Here is a 21,773-nt window from a genome sequence, read left to right on the forward strand (position 1 = left end):
GGGGGGGGGGGGGGGGTAAATTTGGGGTATAACACATTTGTGGTGCTAGATAGGATGATTTACAGACATTCTGCCTAGAGAACTGAAGGTAATTTTTCTATTAGCATCTTCGGTCAATTCTGTGTGACATGACATGCTTGATATACATTGGTGGGAGATTTTATTAAGTACTGAGGGTCTAGTTCAGCATATTTAAAAGGGGTTACCTGGAACATTGCAGATTAAATGATCTGATCCCATGGGCTAATTAGGAATCTGCTTCTTACAGGACAGATTGGTTCCCCTAACAGGAGAACACTCATCTGAAGAAAAGTAAGCCCTTGCAGCTTAATGACTGGCAAAATTAATCAGTCCTTCAAGTTCTATTAACCATCTCTTAAGAGTAATTTGAGAGCATCTCATGATCTCCTTGATCTTTTTGAGAAGATCTGGATTGCAGAAGTAATCTAGAATGAAACCCAGCTATTTCCAGAGCAAACAAAGTATTTTAAAGAACACCCCAGCAACTGAAAAAATCTATTTCGATCTTAAAACAAAAAAGTAAAGACTTTTTTTTTTTTTTTAACAGATACACAAACAGTAGTATCAATGAGTCATTTTAAATGAATTACTTTCACGTTTTGTTTACAGTTCAGCCAGTAGATGGCAGTGTTGCACTTTGGGTTTTGCAGCCATACAATCTCCTATCACAATGTGTGCACCTTGTACAGACAAAAGTTACTGCCAGGTATGTTGCATAACCAGCATTGCACACAGATGCAATGAGAAAGTGCATATCACTTGAAACATTTAAATCTGTCATACACTGGGCAGTATTTATCTTATTGAAAATATCTCATCGTTATAGAGATACAAATAATTCAAAGTCACAAATCTGCTATTTGATTGCTGCAATGGACTAACTCTGTTGTCCTGAAACTGCAAGCCTTTATTAAATGAATGCACAAGCCCTCTTCACACATTCATACAATTCCCAGAGACATTTCCAGGCCAACATCAGTCAGAAGTTTAAAAAGTTTCTGTTTAACAATGTTGATATTTTTCAGAGTAAGGCTACTTTCACATTATAACACATTCATAACTATGTTATATTTCACAATCATATGAAACATTAACATGATGAATCAATCAACATCCATACATGTAAAACAAGGCACAGCAGGTAGTGATATAACTTCAACTGACTCTTACTTAGCTCTTACAAATAACATGAAAGGCAATATTTTCAACAAGATGCTATAAAATTGTAATCTACATGTTTTTAATGCATCAAATCCTTCAGGTAATTACATCTTAATATCAAAAATGTGTTCCTGTCTTGGAATGTGCTCCTAAAAAAGTATAATAAAAAGGAATATGAAATTGATTTTAATTTATTAAAATACATTGTTTAAGTTAATATGTGTGCACTTATAAAACACATTCTTCATAGAAATGTAAAAACTCTTTATTTTAACTTCTGTCAGATAATTCATTTGGTTTGGTGACAACTTATATAAAACAATTTGATTTGTTCATTAATAGTTGAAAATCCATTACCTTATATGTAAATAATTATACATGATTAAATAAAAGACTATGTAAATACCCTCTTAAAAACTAAACCTTTCTATTTTATGCTGTTGACTGGCCAGCGGATTGCTATGTTTGTTACTTGTCCTTCTGAAGAGAGGTGTAGTACTCCACCAGCACCTTCCAGGCCTTTGGGGCCATGAAACCATCTGGGGGGTTCTCTCCGCTCCGAGCCATGTTCCTCATTCTGGTTCCAGATATAAACTCAAAGTCAGCATGTCTAAAGAAGGGAAAACAGGAGAGTTAAACAAATACAGTACATCTACAAAAGCAAGCCTTATAACTTATAATGTTAGTATAGCAGTTCTCATCAGAATCTATAACTTATGATTTGCTGCATTTCTTTCTCATCTGTGACAGTAAATGAAGAGTCTCAATGGTCAAAACGGAACAACTTGAAAGTGTCCCAAGGTAAAAAAGGACAAAATGATTAAATGTAAAACCGAATGGGTGTCGCCTGGTGAAAATAACACAACTTGTGCCCAATTCCAGCTTAGACAGGCTCCAAACTTTTGTCACTCACTGTGCCCTGTCGTAAAAGTCCATAGCCCTTTTAGTCTTGTTGTAGGCAGCCACTCTGAATGGGATGATCTCCACAGAGGTGAGACCTGGTGCCATGGTGAGAACTTTGCCTCCATGAGTGGGTTCATACAGGTCCTTTTTGGTCTCTGGGTGAGGCATGCCAGCAGGATCCCTGCCAACAATGTAGAAATTTGCTCCAGCAATCATTCTGGCTCTGCAGTGCCACTGAACCTGAGGAGACATCGAAAGACATATAAGTTCAAATTAAACCACAAATGTCTGCAGACCCTGACCCATGACCTAAAAATAATAATTTCTCACCTCTGTGGGTCCAGCATACATCATGGGTGAGGGGAAAATAGCCACAATAGTGTTGGCAGGGTCCAGGACACCTTCCTCCAATACAGCAGCATGCTGCTTCATCCGCCAGTCCAGAGGAACATCGTCATCCTTGGTCCAGCCGCCAAGCGGGTGCAGCAGGAGGACTGGATTCTTGTAGCCTCGTTCGAGAAGATGCCGCTTGGTGTCTTGCATCAGGAGGGCGTGACCATTGTGGACTGGATTACGCAGCTGGAAAGCGAATATAGCATCTAAAGAAAACAACATGGAGAAGAATATAATGAAGTGCACATAGCTGTTTTTATCTGAGGTAAAGCTGTGGTGTCATATAATAATAACAGCAGTTGACTGTCAACAAATCCCATAATTGGACTAAGACCGAGTATTACCTTTTCAGCCAAACACAATATCACTGATTCATCTTTTTGTATAGAGCCTCACTGTTGTCCATTAACCATCAAAAACTGGTCATGAAAGGAAGAAGGATTGTTTTGTGCAACAGTATTCAGCTCGACTGACCCAACCATATCAACTCTGCAGTGGACACTTTTCCCAACAACTTCTCCGTTTGTTCCAGGCTAAGTCTATGACTTTCTTCAGGTATATTGACATTTCATGGATTTGTGAACAGTAGCATAACATGATTTCATCAGTGTGACAGAGATGCAAGTGGGAACATGCTTTCACTTCTATCAAAACTCAAGAGTAGGACAAATGGTTAAAAAAAAATTTTACTCTGACATGTTACGTACTCTACTCAGTGATTCCATCTTCAACACAACATTCACATCAAAGTGAGCATGAGTAAAACTTGGTGGTTGTGTCACAAACATCACCATGCAGCTTTAAATTTACCATTTCTAGTCAGGTCCTTTTTTCATGCTTGTCTGAAAGATAGAGGGGGCAAAGCTGAAAGAAACTGATAATCATTGATGGTTGTTTTATGGCTGAAACTGAAACGAATTTCTCACTAGCCACACACAACAAATCAACAAACACTCAATATGCAAACCTGCTTTCATGTCTTTGAACTTCTGCTTGAGCTGATGGGGAGTGAGGCGGTACTGGTCGAGTCCATCATTCCATTTAATCCGCTCCAGAACCTCCAGGTCCCCACCCACCAGCCAATCACCTCCCTCCATTACCATCTGCAAAAACAAAGAACACCATTTTTCATCATGTTTTTTCTTCAGCTGTTTACCTGTGGCTGGAATCATTAATTATATCCGGGTAAAATCATTGTGAGAAAACGGGCTGGATGGTGTAATATTTATTTTGAACTTAATCTGGGCTCTGCAAGCACCAAATCATATAGCCTAAGTTCAATATTGACACAGCAAAAGTCAACAATGCAGATGATGGCGGATCATGCTGTCAGGAGTATGACCATGTTATGGACACTGTCGGACATTAAATGAAAGCTATGTGACCTTAATGTAAGGGTGCTGTGGACAGGTGGTGCCCCACTGTCTCGCACATCGCTCCTCCTTGCGGTGTTCGTAGAACTCTGGATTCCTGAGAATAGCCACGCGTCTACCCTGATACACCAAGGCGATGGCCGAGCAGCCGTCCAGCTGTTGCTTGATCTCAGTGCTGACAGGCAGGACAATGGGAACTGTCAGGTTGATGGCTCCGCCTAAGTCAGAAGAGCAGGCAGTGGTATCAAACAGGCATCAGTTCAAATTTTACATACAAAACACACAGATTTTTCTTGACTTTAGACAATTTAGACAATAAAGAGAAGCAGTTTGTCTGACAATGTTCTGACAGACTTTGCTCCTCTACAGAAGCTTATTAGAATTAATAATTTTAAAGCAACAACCAGAGAATTAACTTTCAAAATATAACAAAATGCCATCTATTAAAGGATTAGATTAGATGCTGGAGCAACTCCAATTCAGTTAGTCTAGTCTGACATCTGTCCCCTAAAACTTGAAATGAAATGGTTAGACTTACTGTGGATGGTCTTGTTAGCCATTAACAGGCGTCAGCTTTAATTTTAATCTGTTTCACAACCAGCTGAAAATGCCTCACAGAGGCTTTCAAATGTTTCAGTACAATTTACACAAGGCAGTGCTTGTGTAATAAGGATCAAGATTGTTTGATTTATAAGAAAATCTTGAAGTATTTGGTGCATCCCTCTTCCTTTGTATGTGTTTGAGGTCTGGACTTGGAATTTCCTGTTTACACAACACATTTCTTTTCATTCTTACAATAAAATCACTATAAGAATAATAAAAGCATCTAAAAGATTGTGTCTTCAAGGATAGTTTAACAACTAAACTTGCTCAGGGTGTGTGCAAGAAAAGCAAATATGATTCTGTGACCGTCTATCTCTTACCATCAAGGAGGTTTCCAAAGTGTAAGACCTGAAGGAACTCCCTCTCTCTCATGAAGCCTTTTAGAGGACTGGCCCAGCCCTCTGCCAAAACCTGCACCCACTGTAAATCCAACTGTAGACAAAGAAGGATCTCTAATCACAAAAAGGATTAAATGATGAAGATATTTCCACTGCGCATTAATTATTCTGAAAAGCTAAGGTTTACCCATACTGATGGTATTTAAAAATGATTCACTTCACGTATGTATCATTGTTTCCATTTTCACAGAGTTAACATGACACTTTAGAAAACTATAATGCTCCCATCTTTAAGACAGTGGCGCTTCAGCTTTTATTTTGAACTTGACTGATTGGCCAGGTTCTGGACTTATTTTAGTTCTGGGGTTATACTTGACTGGGAATTATGATTTAATGAAGACATGAGAGTGTTTTTTCTCCCTGTTCCTTGAGAAAAGTGTTTTAGAAACCTCATTTAGCTCCAGGGAGCAGAGCTGAATGGTCGGTGAGTTTTTATGTCTTTATTAGCACCAAGGGAGTCAAAGCGGACCATTAATACATGGGGAACAGTGGAGAATGTTTATGGGCTCATCATGAGCAGCTCCATGCCACCTCCAGTACTGACCCCTTGTCCATCAGCTGGGTGATAAAAAGAAGACTTATACACTGGAGCGGTGGGTTACCTTGGTGATGCTGATGGTGGGAAGCGTGTTTGCGTCAGCCAAAGCGAGATTCAGCTTGTTCTCTGGAACAAAGAGCTCTTTCACCTCCTCCATGATCTCGCTTGGTACAATATCCTATATACAAAAAAAGAAAGGGTGATGTTATTGCTACAGTTGGATCTGGTTACTGTTACGGGACTACAACTGAAAATTACTATGACCGTTCATTCAACAAAAATTTCTTAATATTTTTAATGGTGGGCTACATAAATGTTAATCTTGAACTGAACTGTATCTTTAACTTTTGATTTGACCATAGATCTATAACTGCCATTTTTATTACATCAGGATTTTTTTGCAAGTGCCTTTTTTAATCCAGAGTAATATCACTACCCAACTCCCACAAACAGTGTTTCCTTTTTGAGACCTACATGAAAAAAGGCAATCAATGTCAAGACTATTTAAATACTGTAATTTTTTGAAGCCTCGCCACTGTAAGGGGAAATGTGTTGAGCTAGTCAACAGACAGCAGCAAAAAAAACAAAACAAAACAAAACAAAAAACAGTTCAATTGCTTTTTCCAATATTCACAGTAAGAGATATATGTTTGACTGCCATAATGGACACAGAGCGTTTTGTCTTGACGCAAAACATTACTCAAACATGTACAGAATAAAGTAAGCTATGACGTGACAAACAGGCATTGCTTTGAGCAACCGATAAGAGTTCCTCACAGAAGCACTGAGAATTGGTGACATTGGATTCAAGAAGCTAACAAAAGCTTTGGTTGCTTTACTTTGACTGCCTCATGTCCAGTTTTATCTTAAGCAATAGTGTCCCAGAGATGAAGCCAGGTAAACAGCGCATGCCAGTTACAATTAAAAAGGGCACACCTGCTTTGCATTTGATGTTTGTTTGGCAAAGCAAACACTCAAGTCCATTGTACAAACTAGGTTGTTGACAGAGGCATAATTATGTTTCTGTAATGACTATTTTATTAAGTGAGCTGAACCCTGTGATAACAAAAAACGTTTGACATTTAGTTAGACCTAATGTGCTATGTACTTTAGTATAACTAGTGAATTGGCATCAGATGCTTAGTTACACCCTGTGTATCCTGTAAATGTATCCGTGATCTGTTACACCTATGCATGCTTGGATGTCATTGAACAGTCAACACGGACCTAAGTGCAGGTAAATCCAACTCTCATCCTGCTTTCTCCAGCGGAATCAGCCGTGTCATTCAGCCTGGCACAACCACTCAACATCCAATGGTCACCATGGTGTTCTTTGTCTCTCACTGATTTTCACTAACCCCTCCCCTTATAGGTAACAAAGAACACCGAGATCTCCAATCATCTATCAAAAGTAAATGTTTGGCTTTTTGGTTCAGCTTATCCCAGACAATAAAACATGTGCTCCATTACTGGAGCTGCACGTTAAAACATGGGTGTATAGTCAGGCTAATTGGTATCAGGATTTGTCAGTCATGATGGATGATGATGTCCTGTGTGTTACTTGGCACATACAGTGCAGCAGAATCATTCTGTCATAGAAAACTAGACACATTTTTGATGGTTTGTTCAATAATCTTTGGCTGAAAAAAACAACATTCTGGTCTGTTTCACCCACCCGTTCCCTGAGCAGCTCCAATACTTGGTGGAGGCACTCATTCACTGTGAGCTCTCCAGTTTTCAGTACAAGATCTGGAGCCTCAGGCCGCTCATACTCAGAGTCAATCCCAGTGAAACCTAGCAAAAATTGTTAGAACATAAAATAAGTAAAGGTTAGACTAGTATGTTGATGAAGGAGTGGCAGCATGCAGAAAATTATTAGGACAGTACGTGACCTGAACACAGGCACACACACCTTTGATCTCTCCTGCACGAGCCTTCTTGTAAAGCCCTTTTACATCCCTGCTCTCACACACCTCTAGAGGAGCATGAACAAACACCTCAAAAAACGGCAGCCCAGCACTTGTATGGACTTTTCTTGCCTCCTCACGATCCTATAGAAGAGAAAAGTACAAATATTTAAACCACATAGTCAAAAACAAAATGATACTTGCAGTCAAAAACTGTAGTTACTTTCCAACCTTTGTGAAGGGAGAAATGAAACTGGTGATGCACACCAGTCCAGCATCGGCAAACAGTCTAGACACCTCAGCGATTCGACGGATATTTTCCTCACGGTCCTGTGCAGAGAAGCCGAGATTCTTGTTCAGGCCGTGGCGTATGTTGTCCCCATCTAGCGAGTAGCAGGGGATCGCATGGGACACGAGAAACTCTTCCAGGGCAAAACTGATGGTTGTCTTTCCAGCTCCTGACAGACCTTTTTTAATAAAAAACAGTGATAGGACATGTCAGCTAAGTACTGAGTCTGAAAAGGTGATGGTCTATAAAAGATCTAGCAGGTTGACTATGAAGATGTACCTGTGAGCCAGATGGTGCAGCCCCTGAAGCCTCCTCTGGTCCCTACCACCTGTCCCCTCTTGCTCCTGCTGACATGATGGGCCTGGTACACTACATTAGTCGACCTGTTGAGATCCTACAATACAAGAAGACAGGCTTAGACTGAAGCACAATAAATAATGGCTTTAAGTAGAGGTAGCTGGATGAAAATGCAAAACAGGACCTTGATATGTCACTTTATCTGCATGTTACTTCATATAGTAATCGTAAGGCCATTTTTCCATGCCCTGTTCAAAGTGTAAATGTGGACCAGGCTGTGAATAAATGGGGCTGTATTGACTCTTAGAAAGGAGGGGTAAAAGGGGGAGGGTGGCATGGAGGAAGGGAGAGGACTAAGGGGACAATGTGTCCAGTGTGCTGCCTGCAGCCCAGCGATGATGTGGCAGTGATCGTGCCCACACGTTGGCCCTCTGCATCCACTCTTCCTTCCCTCCCACACCCATCCCATGTCACCTCTCGTTGCATTCTCACCTTTGCATCTTTAAGTTAGAGTAATAACTGAAGATACTGAAGTCCCACACTCAGGATGTAAATGCACTGTCACCAGGCAGCTTTGTACTACTAAGTCAAAGTCACCCCCTGCTCCAACTCTCAGCTAGAGAAAGAAATAAGTCACACGCCAGATTAATGACTATAATACTTCCCATATGACATTAGGCTCTACTTTGTGGGTAACAGCACTATTCTTCCAAAAGTCAAAGGCATTTTCTCTTCTTCCGTGACAGACTCACACTGCCAGCACATTACTCCTGATCCTCTCCTCCTCCCATCCTCTGTGATGAGAACATGATGTCTTTTTAGAGTCAGTGCACTGTCATGATTCCAGATACATAATAAAAAAAAATATTACATTTTTAGGATTGCTTTAGCCTCCTTGCTTTGTAATAACAACCTTTTGTTTTTTTATTCATTACACTGTCACATAGCTATTTTTAACTGTATCTTTGTGTAAGGCATGTGCCATAAAGTCAATCTAAGAAAACTTAATGTGTCTCACCTTCTCTTTTTTTGCACCATCTTAAATCTTTTTTTCTCGGTTAATATTATTTTAGGGTAGCATATGCTGACTATTTTTATTATAAGAAGCTTGTCCTCCATTATTTCATCATTTGTTCTTCAAAATATCTGAAACATAGAGAAGATTCTGCTTTTACATAATTGTTTGGTCATATTAGTACAGTCAAGAATCCCAAAAATAGCTAATAAACAATCATAAATAACAGATGCAGCATGTTTTTCTTCTGAAGTGGCTGTTTTAGTTACAAACAGATGTTCTTTTTCTTTTACTGTTATGGTGTTAGCATCCACTGTCTGCAGCAGTGCATACCTTCAATGAATGGAACACAGAACACATGACAGGCTTCTGCATGATGAATACAGTGTGAGCTTACGGTGGTATTTCCTCTGATTTCTCACTAGCTCATTCTCAGGATAATTCTGCATATGGTCTCAAAGTTAGCAGCATTCCTGTGCAGCATCAGCCTGTCGTTTCACAGTGGCTCCTTTCTCCCCCTTTCAAGTCAGCCTACCTTATGAATGGGCTAAATTGACATGGAAGCGTTACTACAACAACCGGCCTATTCAGAGTCAAGGCTGTAACCATCACACCTGGAGGAAAGTGTACCACGGCAGACAAGTGGAAGGAGAGTTTTAGGAGAGTAGATTTTCAAAACAAAATCCAGTGGTTAGTTTGAAGGGATAATCCAGTCTTGTGGTCGGCGTTTCTGAGCTGATTTATCATTTTAAGACCATAACTCAGGGGGCATAGCGGATCGTCTCAGTGTTATAACTGTGCATTAACACGTCTGAGACATACTTGGGAGGAGTTTTAGCGCTTCGTCTCGGGCGCTGGCGGATTACTCACACTCCGCTGCACTTTACACAAACATTTAAGGCTCAAATCTGATGACAGCTTGAATTTCACTGGTTCCTCTCTCCTCCCCGTTATCTTAACATCAACTTACCGTGCAAAGCTTTTTCACTCCGGACATTTTCCCACGAGTGTAACACCACCGACGGACTACAGAACACCGGACAAGTCCGCTTCACACACTCACAGGCCTGGGAAGATGAAGAAGTCTGCCGCCGGTCGCCCGAGTTGTAGCCTCCAAACTTTTGGCTGGAGCACTCGAAGAAGACGAGGGGGTTTAAAAGGGACTTCCAAGACACGTAGCATTCCTCTGGCCCAGCCTCCAGCCCTCCTCCTTCGACGTCCAGGAATCTGCATAATTTGCCGTTTACCAGCCAATACTCAAGCATAACGACACAACGGGGCCGAACATTGAAGCCGGCAGCGCTTGGCCGGAGTTTGGACATCATGTTCATCACACAACTATCACATTGAAGACTTTTCTGAAAACAGAAATTAGTGTCTTATTCCATACATTTTATTTCAGATGGAAACCTGAAAGCATCCAAAACACAGCAGCTCATTTCATCTACTGCCTTGGTCGTTGCGTAGTAACGGTAAAGTTGAACTAGATTAATAAAAACTAGCTTAATTTTATCCAGAAAAAAATGGCTGAAAGCTAAGAACTGTTTCCTGCTTGGTGTTATGTCAAGTACAGACGTACTACTTTGCCAAATAAACCGTCAACAAAGAACACGGCATTACTATTCAACAAATGTGGAGCTACAGCGATTTTTAAGTCGTTGATCCCCAATTTTGACGTTTTACATGTAGCCTAAAAGGGGGAAGTTGCCGTTTGAACAGAGAAATGAAACCAGAACATATTAAGAATACATTGCTATAAAACAAGAACGTTAAGACAGTAAAAGCACAACAGTTGCAACGGACGAAGCTGGATATCGATGTTGTTATCACCAATAGGCTTACAGTATACTCTCTCTAAAATTTGAAATTTAATCATGGTTTGGACAAAAGCCCTGATTCAAAAAAAGTCCTCTTGGGGGTTCTTGCAATGGGCAAAATGAGATATAGCAACCCCAAGAGTTGCCTCAACTTGGCACTTGAATGTTCAATATTTGCCATTCACTGAGTAAAGATAACCCTTAATTATAGCTCAACAGTAAAACCCACAGTGTAATTAATTTGAGATATTAATAAATAGTTTACCACAAATTAAGTCCTTTGTAGCAATTTATAAATTTGGTACCAAACAGACTTGCCTAAAAAGTCTATGTCAGACAGGTGACATAGACTCCCGGAAACACGTCTATCCTGATTAAAAGCAAGAAAAGTCACAAAGCGGGGCCGTGGTAAGGCAACGAGCTACTGATATCATGACACAATTACTGATACCAATGAATCATCAATGTCATTGAAGCAAGTGGTTACTTAGAGCAAAGCAAACCAATAGCTGATAACACATCTAAATGAAATGTTTCTGTCAAGCTGCAATGGCATAAATCTCTGTCATGCCACAAATGCTACCAATTATGCTTGTACACAGAACATACAACTTACAATACAACATACAAAATACAAATTTTGACTCACTTCAAAAGGGGTAACTAATTTGGGTTTTGCAAGAACACTTGCTAACTGATAAATACTATCATACAGTCATCAGTGATTCTTAGAGATCAGGAAACAGCCGAGTGATGGGTCTAAATTTCATCACTTCCTATGCACATTATTGCAGATGTGCACAAGTAAAAGATAGTCTGTTTCCTGCTTGAACTTGTGCAATCATTTCAAGAAGCTTTACAATAATACTGCACCAATAACACTATTACACTTAAGTTTGTGTGCAGTTCTCCAGAGATAGCCTGCTCTTTTACCAAAAAATAAAATGCTAGATTCTAAAAGGCAAAGTGGAATAATACCTTTGTGTTTGCATAGTAAGCATTAAGGCTAAGATGCTGAAAATGTTGCAGCACAATTGCTGATGCAACTCAATAAAGCCCTATTTTTATTTTCAAAAGACTTTACAGTCTTTTTAAGAGGGACTTGAAAACAGCTGACACTCAGTCTCAAAATCACAGCCTTGAAGCAGTTCCCTGTAGCGCTTCCTGACTTCCTGATAGAGCGGCATGGAGGCCTCTGTCAAACCAGGGAAAGTCACAGGCTTCTCATTGAGCAGTGGCTGCAGTCTCAGGTCACCATTCCCACAGTCATACAGCACCAGGAGTAAGTTAGCTGCGTAAGGCAACATGTGACTGGTGCGGAAGGTGCGATGTGTCTGTGTGGCGTAGTTAGTGGAGGTCAGGGTGTCATTGTCCTTGGAGAAGCCCAGGAGAGTGAGCAGGGGAAGGAGGGTCTCTGCATGGCCCACCTGGATGGTCACAGCTTCAGTCACCTGCTGGCCCAACCTGACAGGACAGAAGAATATGGTGCTGAAACAGCAGCATTTAATAATTTATAATATGCCTAACCATCAATGGCTTCAGCTTCATAAATGAATGGTTTACATTTTTATAAAATCATTACTATGTTTTAAGACTTTGGAGTGATGGTCCCACAAAAACAATGTTTTACTGTTTCTGATCTACTGTAGTCTTAACAACAGATATTTAAAAGCATAACTTATGGATTAATGGAAAGCAGATAATCATGATGAAAATTGTAAAACAAGTCAATGATGATGATTCGATTTAAGGTTTTACACAACTATAATGTTCCAGATTACTATCTAGCGATAAAAAGCTTGTTTTTGCACTTCTAAACGCTCTTATTATGGATCATTCACTTTTAAAGCCTTCCTCAACCTTACTCTTGAAACCCTACAACTTTTGTAACTTGGAGTTAAATTATAAGCTATTTGTTATTGGGGCAAGGACATGAAGTACATCTTAGGAACTGCGTGTTAACCTTTGAGAAGTTATCTAAAAATTACATTTTTAACTTACTTAGCTTAAATCTTTAATGAACTGAACTACATTTCTATGTTAGTATTATATGCACAGCTTACCACTGGGAACTTTGTATTTTTTGTCATTAATGTGTGATAAAAAGAACAAGGTTAGCAATACATTAACTTCTAAGAAGAGTTGTCTACAGTGTGAACCCTCCTTCTAGATGAGCAAGATAGTTGTACTTTCAGACAAGTCTCCCTAATACAAATATTGTAGCAGGTGCTCAATAATTCTATGTTGTTTTAATGTCACTATAAAAAAACAACAACTGGGCAGCTCACTGTCGTGTTCTCACAGTAGCAGAAACATGGATCGGAATACAAACCCGGTCAAGTGTGTTGTTTTGCAGAAGGTCACAGTATACTTCACTACTTTAATCTACCTGCTATAAAACACACAGAGCATGGAATGCCAGTGTATCTGTTAATGCATGCTAACAAAGCTTGGGCTTCTCAATTTGAATGACATTTTAATGCATTAATAAAAGTCTCTTAATGTTCTAGTACTGTCAGGTAGATATCTATACACAAAGTTAAGTTAAAAAAACACAAAAGAACTCCCACAGTTCTGAGATGAGATCATCATCAGGGCTGAGATACCCTGGCAGTTAAAATATATACCATGTATTGATGAGCAAAGAAACTTTGGTATATTTTGAGTTAATTTCACATATACTGTCCAGCTATAATTAATAACAAGAGCACCAGATGTGTTCATCCACAGGTGAAAATAAACTCTAACCAATACCTTGCACTATTTTACCGTTGGTAAAAACAAATGCTCTCAATTTATCTCAAAGCAGAGATAGAATAATAGGAATACTAAGGAAAAACCGAAGGCAAACCTCTGCTTATGTGTACCAGAGACATTTCACTTTTACTCACTTGTTTTCACTGGCTGCCTTGTCCAGTCGACTGAACACATCGTGGAAAAGGATGCAGCTTGACTTACTGTTTATATCATAACCATAGCCTCTTTTCCAGAACTGCTTCAGGTCATTTGCATACTCCATCACCTGTTGAATCCAAAAGTACCTGTCATTGATAGTCTGAATGGGAAGATGGGAGTTTAGTGAAGACTAAAGAGAGATAATCATCTGTGTTCAAATTTGAGGTCACATTTCAGGCTAGCTTACCTTTAGGTCAGCTTGTAACATAAGACACAAAACATTCTTTGTGACATGAATAATACCTTCTGTAGTACGCATACAAAAAGCCTTAATTACTATTTTTTTTTTTTTTTTTACTTCACATTCTGTTTTGATTTTATTTTTTCCTGTGTTTCTGTATGTTGCTGACTCACAGTGATGCATCACAAAAAGTTTCACCAGCTATTTACTCATGTACAACAACAGAACACCCTGTGCACACATTGGGAACTTTGTCAAATTTAGACACCGTGTGCAGTGCAGGATGTGTTCACACTGTTAGAAATAATCAGATAAACTCTTTACAATGAGAACCTCTGGTTACTTATTTTCAAACTTTTATGTCGTTGTCTCACGTTTACTGACTGATGGGCATATGACAAAGCTGGCATGTTAAATCAAAATCATTATGAAGCAGAAACCCATACCTGTGCATCCACCTCATCGAAAAGCTGACACCAGGGGGAATTAATGGTTTTGATCGCAAACTCATAAGCACATAAGTAAAACGCAGCTTCAGCCATATCTGGGGGAGAAAGTTACAATAAAAGGTTAATAAGTAGTGACTTCAGAAAAGCCAGGAAGCTTTTAAAATAAACAGTGGACAGTGACAAATTACTCCCACGCCAGGCTGTGTCAAGGTCACAAATTAGGGCAGTAGTGTTTTGCAGCACTTTAACAGAGCTTCATTAATTTTGTAACAGAAAACAGCTCCCTCTACTGTTACTGTTTAAACACTACGGTTAACCAAAATATGCTGAACATTTTGTTTTTGGCTGCTTGTGTGTCCTTCATTTGATTTGAGAGATGTATGTGCTTTCTTTGCTGATGCACACATAATTTTATAAATAAGAAAGTAGAGGTTTAAAAGGAAACAAAGAATGGATTTAAATTGGGCATCAACATCATCTTTTGCTATCAACATCAACATCAACATCTTTTACTATATGTTTTATAAACTAAAACACTTAAAAGAAATTTAGAGTAAACTCAGTGAAGTATGAAATGAAAAGTCACCATCTTCAGCACTTGGGTATAGAACAAATCAAACACAGAAATATTTAAACTATCACAGGTTGCTTTTTAGCAGTAAGTAATATACCTGGAAAGCATATTTAGACCTATTCATTCATTTAAGATGAATATATTGTTACACTAGCCCAAATCAATTCTGATGATTTTAGTGTATGAATGCATTTATAGTACAGAACACTCAATAGCCAAGCTAAACAACCATGATTAGAAGAAAAAAAAAAACAACTATCTGATACTAAGTATCTAAAAGAAAACCTATCCACAGCTCATGACCTCCACGCTCCACAACTGATAGTTAAAACTGCCTAAAGTTACTAGCAACCAACAACAGACAATAACAAAAACAGGTAAATAAGTTATGCAGAGGTGGGAAAAAGCTTTCTAAAGAGTGATATGAAAAAACAAAAATGGGAAGTGAATGTGGGCAGTGTGAGAAGTCATGATACATACATGTTGAAACAGCTACAAACCCTCAGCTGAGTCAAAATTCTTTGTGAGTCTGAGGAATCAGTGAGACTTCCGAAAGGGAAGTTAGTAACAGTTAACTTTCAACCAGTAAAGACAAAAGACTCCACAAATGGCGATAAAGTCAGCATATATTGAACTGCACTGCCTAATGTCAAATGAGGGGAGACACCTGCGCTTCAGTGTTGTTATTTGAACAGAAGAGAACAGGATCTGTGTACTATTGGCAGAAACCGTGAAGCTTTATTTCACTTTTTAATGTGTTTTATTTAAAATGCCAAGACATCTGGTCTGGTTACTTGCTGTCTGTAGTTGGGAGGACGGTTCCATGCAGTACCAAGTCTTTGAAACAACACTGAGGACAGCTCATGGTGGTAAAATGAAAACTAATTTACATTGGATGGTGAACACACCTGCAGTGCAAAGTTCACACACTCCAAGTACTTGCTACATCTTTGGCATTGTCTTGTGTGGTATAATTTTTGATCCAGTGCTTATAAAAAATCAGGATGTGTGTACCCTTAACCTTGTTTTTTTACAGTCTCCAGTGATCAAACTTCACATGGAGCTTTACTGTAAGCAGCCCAACATGTTTACTAAGTAATCAACGTGACATTTTAGCATCCTTTCGTGCCATGCCACACCTATAAGGTGGATGGATTTTATTGTCAGAGTTTATGTGTAACCACACATATAACTTTTTGGCCAAATGTACTTTGGAATTGTGTATAATTTAATTCATTTGTTTTTTTTTTTAGTTGAAGTATGAGGAAGCAGTAGCTGCATTTCATTTTGCAATCCTAAACTGAACACTACAAATAAAGCTGAACTTTTGCCTTTTACAATGTTGTACCTGATGTTTTTTTTTATTACCTGAACAACTTTACTTACCATCTGATATAGCATTGTAAGGTACATTGAGGCGGTCTGCAATCTTCTCTTCAACTCTCCTCATTTCTGGTCCCTGCTTGAATTTATCCAGCTCAGACAAAGCTGAGGGGTTGCTATCGACTTCCTCCACAAATCTGGTGCACTGGTCAAAAAACCTCATGAGGGCATCGTTCACTGCGTGCTCAAACTCCTGATCTAGGTACAAAGAAAGATGCAAATAACACGGGAAATGTAGATGATAGGGGGAATACACAAGTGGCATTTCTCATATTATCATTCTGGTACCTTTTATGGCCCACTGCTCTGTCAGTCCTGCCTTGAAGGACAGCGTGCTGTTGACACACCTGTGTTTCGAGCTGGTTATGAATTTGATGAGTCCACCTCGAAGCTTCTCCTCTGAGATTAGTGAGGGGAACAGCTTTGACAGTCTGACAGCTAGATGCTTGTGATCATTCACTCCTTTCTGGACGAGTCTGCCGTCCATGTCCTCTGTGTACCACATCGTCCACTGGGTCTGGATCTCCCGCAGCCAGCTTTGTTTACCTGAGGCGCTGCTCTTCACCAGCTCGTGGAGCTTTTGCATTTTCTTCACGTTTTTCACCGTAGGGTACCTTGTCCCATGTCTGATAATAGCCGTCAGATGGATTTCTCGACATTGCGCGGATGGAGGCTGCAAGATAGATTTGTTTACAGCCAATATGTCCTCTATGAGATATGGGTTCACTTCCTCGTACCTCCCTTTCGTGCTGAAATATTTGGCGATTGCTGGTATGTTTGGTTTGTCCTCAAGGTCCACATCGTTACGCAGACAGTAGCAAAAACATACTACAGTAGTGAAGTAAATAAAACATGCTTTCCAAGTCGGCATGATGATGTAGCTTGGGTTGAACATGGCCTCGTGCACACCAAACTTCCCAAAACTGAGTGACGTAAGTCGTGGGGGCTTGGCTATGGAGGGCCAATGTGGCCACAATTCCCCCCAAATTTTAGACGACTCGATTTTTCATTATCTTTTTCTGTGCTGTTACATTTATTTGGTAGGGCCATATTCATATCTTTAAGACAGTTTTAAGACTCAGTATTTACATGCGTGAACTGAATATTTTCCCCATTCATTTTTAGCAGAAGTGTCTGCCCATGGTTGAAAAGCCCTTCAAAAAGTATTTTAAAGTACAAGATTATTTCTTCATGTTTGAAGAATTTTTATTATTATTTTATTATTATTATTATTATTATTTATTATTATTATTATTATTTATATTTATATATATATATATATATATATATATATATATATATATATATATATATATATATATATATATATATATATATATATATATATATATATATATATATATATATATAAAATATAATACAATTTATTTAAAAGCACCTTTCTGGACACGCAAGTTCACTTTACAGTTAAAAAATCAAATCAAATTTCTATGAGAAATTATCCAGTATTCTTCAGTGGATCAGTTGGTGGATAAGTACTATATCACTACTATTTAGAAGTTATCACTTGACATGCAATAAAACAAAGTCATTACCTATATATAATATTATTTTGAAAAATTCAGCTCTCTGTAACTTCTCAGACTAGAATCTGATCTCCATCAGACCAAGGACCATGATATTCTTGGACACATGCCTGTGTTAACCATTAACCCATGATCCATCCTGCTTTGCAGTAAACGCTTGCATTTAGAATGTAATATTGCATAACTCTGTTGTACATACAGCATGATTTGTCATGGTAGTATAGGTTGGGACTCTTGTCTTGCACATGTATTAATCAAACCAGCAAACAAACATAACTTCTGACACACAAGTTACTCAACAGCTGAGCCATGGTGAGCCATAGGGTTAAAATCATTATCACATAATTGTAGTATAAATACAAAAGACGACAAAGACTTTTTTGAAGTCCTTTTATAACATTTGTTTTTTTGTTTGTTTTCTGAAGCTTTTTGTAAATAGCAATCACCATGATCTTCCTCAACAGCTAAAAAAAAACAAAAAGCAAGTGTCAAGGCTGCACTTCATATGACATTAGTGCTTGCACTTATTGTAATTGAAAAACTAGATTTTGAGTTTGTTAAACTTCCAGCCTCTATTTTTTTTAACTTGCCTGTGTCTAAAAAGAGGTGAATGAGACAGAATAACAAGTAAGAGAACATGTAATTAAGAAAATCAGCTTCAGTTACTTGAACATCATTATATATGGAAATAAAAAAGAACATTCAGTTTTGTTACACTATCATTAATCATCAGTGTTCTCGTATCCTGTATCATATCTGAGTATGGATCAAAAAGAAAAGAAAAGAAAAACAAATTTGCAATAAGGAAGGAATGGTACAAGTGCATCCCCTGTGTCTCAAAAAGAAGCACCTAGTCCATTATCTGACACTCAGTCTCAAAGTCACAGCCTTGAAGCAGTTCCCTGTAGCGCTCCCTGACTTCCTGATAGGGCAGCATGGAGATCTCAGACAAACCAGGGAAAGTCACAGGCTTCTCATTAAGCAGTGGCTGCAGTCTCAGGTCACCATTCCCACAGTCATACAGCACCAGGAGAAAGTTAGCTGCGTAAGGCAACATGTGACTGGTGCGGAAGGTGCGATGTGTCTGTGTGGCGTAGTTAGTGGAGGTCAGGGTGTCATTGTCCTTGAAAAAACCCATTAGGGTAAGCAGAGGAAGGAGGGTGTCTGCATGGCCCACCTGGATGGTCACAGCTTCAGTCACCTGCTGGCCCAACCTGACAGGACAAACACGGTTTAACAAACTTACTCAGACAAAAACCTTGGACATAAAGTGGCACTTGTAACTGGCACCAAAGATTTTCATCACAGCCTTTGTATGGACACCATATATTTCACATACTTTTTTTCTCTTGCTGCTTTGTCCAGTCGATCAGTCAAATCATGAAAGAGGTTGCAGCTTGACTTGCTGTTGATGTCATGACCGTAACCTCTTTTCCAGAATTCCCTCAAGTCACTCGCATACTCCATCACCTGTTAGGGCAGATGTAGCTCAAAGATAACTGTATGTGGGTGTACTTTAAGGAAAGACTCTTAAGAATAGCATCCCATGAGAGTTAGTTGAACAGTCTATGAGATGACATTTCAGGTCAGAATGTCAGGTCAACGTGAAACACAAGACTCTATTGCTCTTTCTTTGACTCATGATGACAAGGGCTTTGTCAATGAATGAAGAGAAAACAGAGAAGGAAACACATTATTGTTGTTGTTTTTGCTTTATAAATTCATCAAAGCCCTCTTCTCTTTTCTTTAGGATATTTGGAAGATTTAAAAGTGCACAGTACCTCTGACCTAGATAAGATTGACATTTTTGTTTGCTTTGTCTTGTTTGTTTTGGACTCAGTAGCTGTACTTGTTTCTATGGATTCTTTCAACCCCATTTGACCCTACATGCCAGTGAGTACCTCATTAGGATGTTGTAACATAATGGAAACATTAACCTTAAACTTATCCCTGAAAAAGACAGGCTGTTTCTGTCTTTCAACTTTTAAATGTTTTGGGAGACTAGCTTGGGATAAGTTTGAGCAATATTTGCACAAGTCCAAGTACATCTTGTTACTTGCAGAGAGCTCGATAAATAAACATACTTGTTAAAACAAAACAGTGCACACATTTTCTGCCAAAAATAGAGGTTTGGATACTGAAGCAATTTTAGTGATGTTCATTTTACTCTAAATCATTTTACCAAAACCAAAAAAATAAAGACACAAATGACAAATTAATATTGCCTGTTGAACAAGCAGCTCATCTTTTTCTTGGCTAATTGATAACAGACTCGAGAAAAACACAGCCAGCTTTAAAACCACCCAACTATCCACCATCTAACCACCCCCAGTTTCTCCTACCTTTGCATCGTCCTCATCAAAAAGCTGACACCAGGGGGAATTCAACTCCTTGATTGCAAATTCATAAGCACACAAATAAAACGCTGCCTCTGCCAAATCTGTAGATGAGGATAGGAGTAATTGTTTAGTTTGAATTAGAATAAAACAATGGACACAGAACCATTTCAAAACCTGACACACCAGACATGTGACATCCTTTCAGAATAAACAAAAACCACTGTGAGCAGACACACTCTCATTGCAAACACAGGAAACTATTCTAACGTCTCGATACACAACAGTTGCTTGTACTGTCATCCACCAATGTTTTAGGCTTAACTAGGCCTGATATGTATTTCAATACAAGTAGAGGCTTTACAACTGCACAATATGAAAATAGCTCCACCTACTGGACTGGTATCTGTGTTGTGATAAACAAACTGCAAACACACTCAAATGGTTATATGGAAGTGTTTCTGCAACTACAACCATGAGTGATGAGGCTGTAAGGCACTCCAAGACGGTCTGCAATCTTCTGCTGCACTCTCCTCATCTCTGGTCCCTGCTTGAACTTTTCCACCTCTTCCACAGCTGAGGCGTTTTTATCAACTTCTTCCACAAATCTGGTGCACAGGTCAAAAAACCTCATGAGGGCATCGTTCACTGCATGGTCAAATTCTTGATCTGGAACAACAGAAAGCAGCAGGTTTTAATGCAAGTGAGCTACAATGAAAATTCATAATCAAATCATCATACCTGTACCTTTAATGGCCCACTGCTCTGTCAGTCCTGCCTTAAAGGACAGCATGCTGTCGACACACCTGTGTTTCGAGCTGGTTATGAATTTGATGAGTCCACTTCGAAGCTTCTCCTCTGAGATCAGTGAGGGGAACAGCTTTGACAGTCTGACAGCTAGATGCTTGAGGTCATCTCTTCCTTTCTGGACGAGTCTGCCGTCCATGTCCTCTGTGTACCACATCGTCCACTGGGTCTGGATCTCCTGCAGCCACATGTGTTTATCTGTTGCATTATACAAAACAATGTTGTAGAGCTGCTGCATCTCCTTGATGTTTTTAGCTGTGGGGTACCTGGTCCCATGTCTAATAATGGCCGTCAGATGGATTTCTCGACATTGTGCAGATGGAGGCTGCAAAACAGATGTGTTCACAGCCAATATATCCTCTATCAGATAAGGGTTTACTTCCTCATACCTTCCTTTTGTGTTGAAATATTTGGCAATTGCTGGCACACTTGTCTTTCCCTCAGTGTTCACACAGTGAAGGAAAGTGGAGAAGAGAAAAAGGAAGAGAAAAATCAGCATGACCACCGGAGAAAAGGCCTAAAAAGCAGCTGACACTAAAACTTGCCCAAACCTGAAATATCTGTGTGAAAGCATCACCAATGGGACAGAGCAGAGTCCAGTACTGTGTGTTTACCCAAATGACCCCACAGCAGCATTTTCTAAAATAAACACATTGCGAGTTTGCATAAATATACTGGTTAAATAAGAAGTTAAAGGAAGAATCGAAAATAATACGATTTAAAGATTTCTTGAAATTTACAGAATGTCCTGTAAACCATGTCAGCAAATGTAAGAACTCATTCAGATGCATACCACACATCTTGTATCTTTATCTGCTGCTTGGTC

The 21,773-nt window shown here is 39.1% G+C and overlaps 3 protein-coding genes across 3 annotated transcripts; all 3 read right to left on the reverse strand.

Moving 5' to 3' along the window:
• Positions 1-917: 917 nt before the first annotated feature.
• On the reverse strand, positions 918-10,101 carry LOC141794979 (bifunctional 3'-phosphoadenosine 5'-phosphosulfate synthase 2-like). Its single transcript, XM_074675670.1, has 12 exons — positions 9,869-10,101; positions 7,866-7,980; positions 7,529-7,764; positions 7,303-7,441; positions 7,066-7,184; positions 5,455-5,568; positions 4,775-4,886; positions 3,864-4,069; positions 3,446-3,581; positions 2,416-2,684; positions 2,096-2,325; positions 918-1,792 (listed from the first exon to the last, which is right to left on the reverse strand). The coding sequence occupies exons 1-12, from the start codon at positions 9,893-9,895 to the stop codon at positions 1,651-1,653; spliced, it is 1,845 nt and encodes a 614-aa protein (XP_074531771.1). The 5' UTR covers positions 9,896-10,101; the 3' UTR covers positions 918-1,650.
• Positions 10,102-10,278: 177 nt separating this feature from the next.
• minpp1a (multiple inositol-polyphosphate phosphatase 1a) lies at positions 10,279-17,216 on the reverse strand. Its single transcript, XM_074675671.1, has 5 exons — positions 16,546-17,216; positions 16,261-16,455; positions 14,298-14,395; positions 13,607-13,737; positions 10,279-12,179 (listed from the first exon to the last, which is right to left on the reverse strand). The coding sequence occupies exons 1-5, from the start codon at positions 17,150-17,152 to the stop codon at positions 11,807-11,809; spliced, it is 1,404 nt and encodes a 467-aa protein (XP_074531772.1). The 5' UTR covers positions 17,153-17,216; the 3' UTR covers positions 10,279-11,806.
• Positions 17,217-18,654: 1,438 nt separating this feature from the next.
• On the reverse strand, positions 18,655-21,446 carry LOC141794730 (multiple inositol polyphosphate phosphatase 1-like). The gene is made up of 5 exons (XM_074675190.1): positions 20,882-21,446; positions 20,615-20,809; positions 20,147-20,244; positions 19,144-19,274; positions 18,655-19,018 (listed from the first exon to the last, which is right to left on the reverse strand). The coding sequence occupies exons 1-5, from the start codon at positions 21,444-21,446 to the stop codon at positions 18,655-18,657; spliced, it is 1,353 nt and encodes a 450-aa protein (XP_074531291.1).
• Positions 21,447-21,773: the final 327 nt, after the last annotated feature.

This window comes from Halichoeres trimaculatus, unplaced genomic scaffold (genome assembly GCF_033239565.1).
Source record: "Halichoeres trimaculatus isolate MK-OKI-2021-1 unplaced genomic scaffold, fHalTri1.1 fHalTri1_scaffold_8, whole genome shotgun sequence".
NCBI classification, from domain to species: domain Eukaryota; kingdom Metazoa; phylum Chordata; class Actinopteri; order Labriformes; family Labridae; genus Halichoeres; species Halichoeres trimaculatus.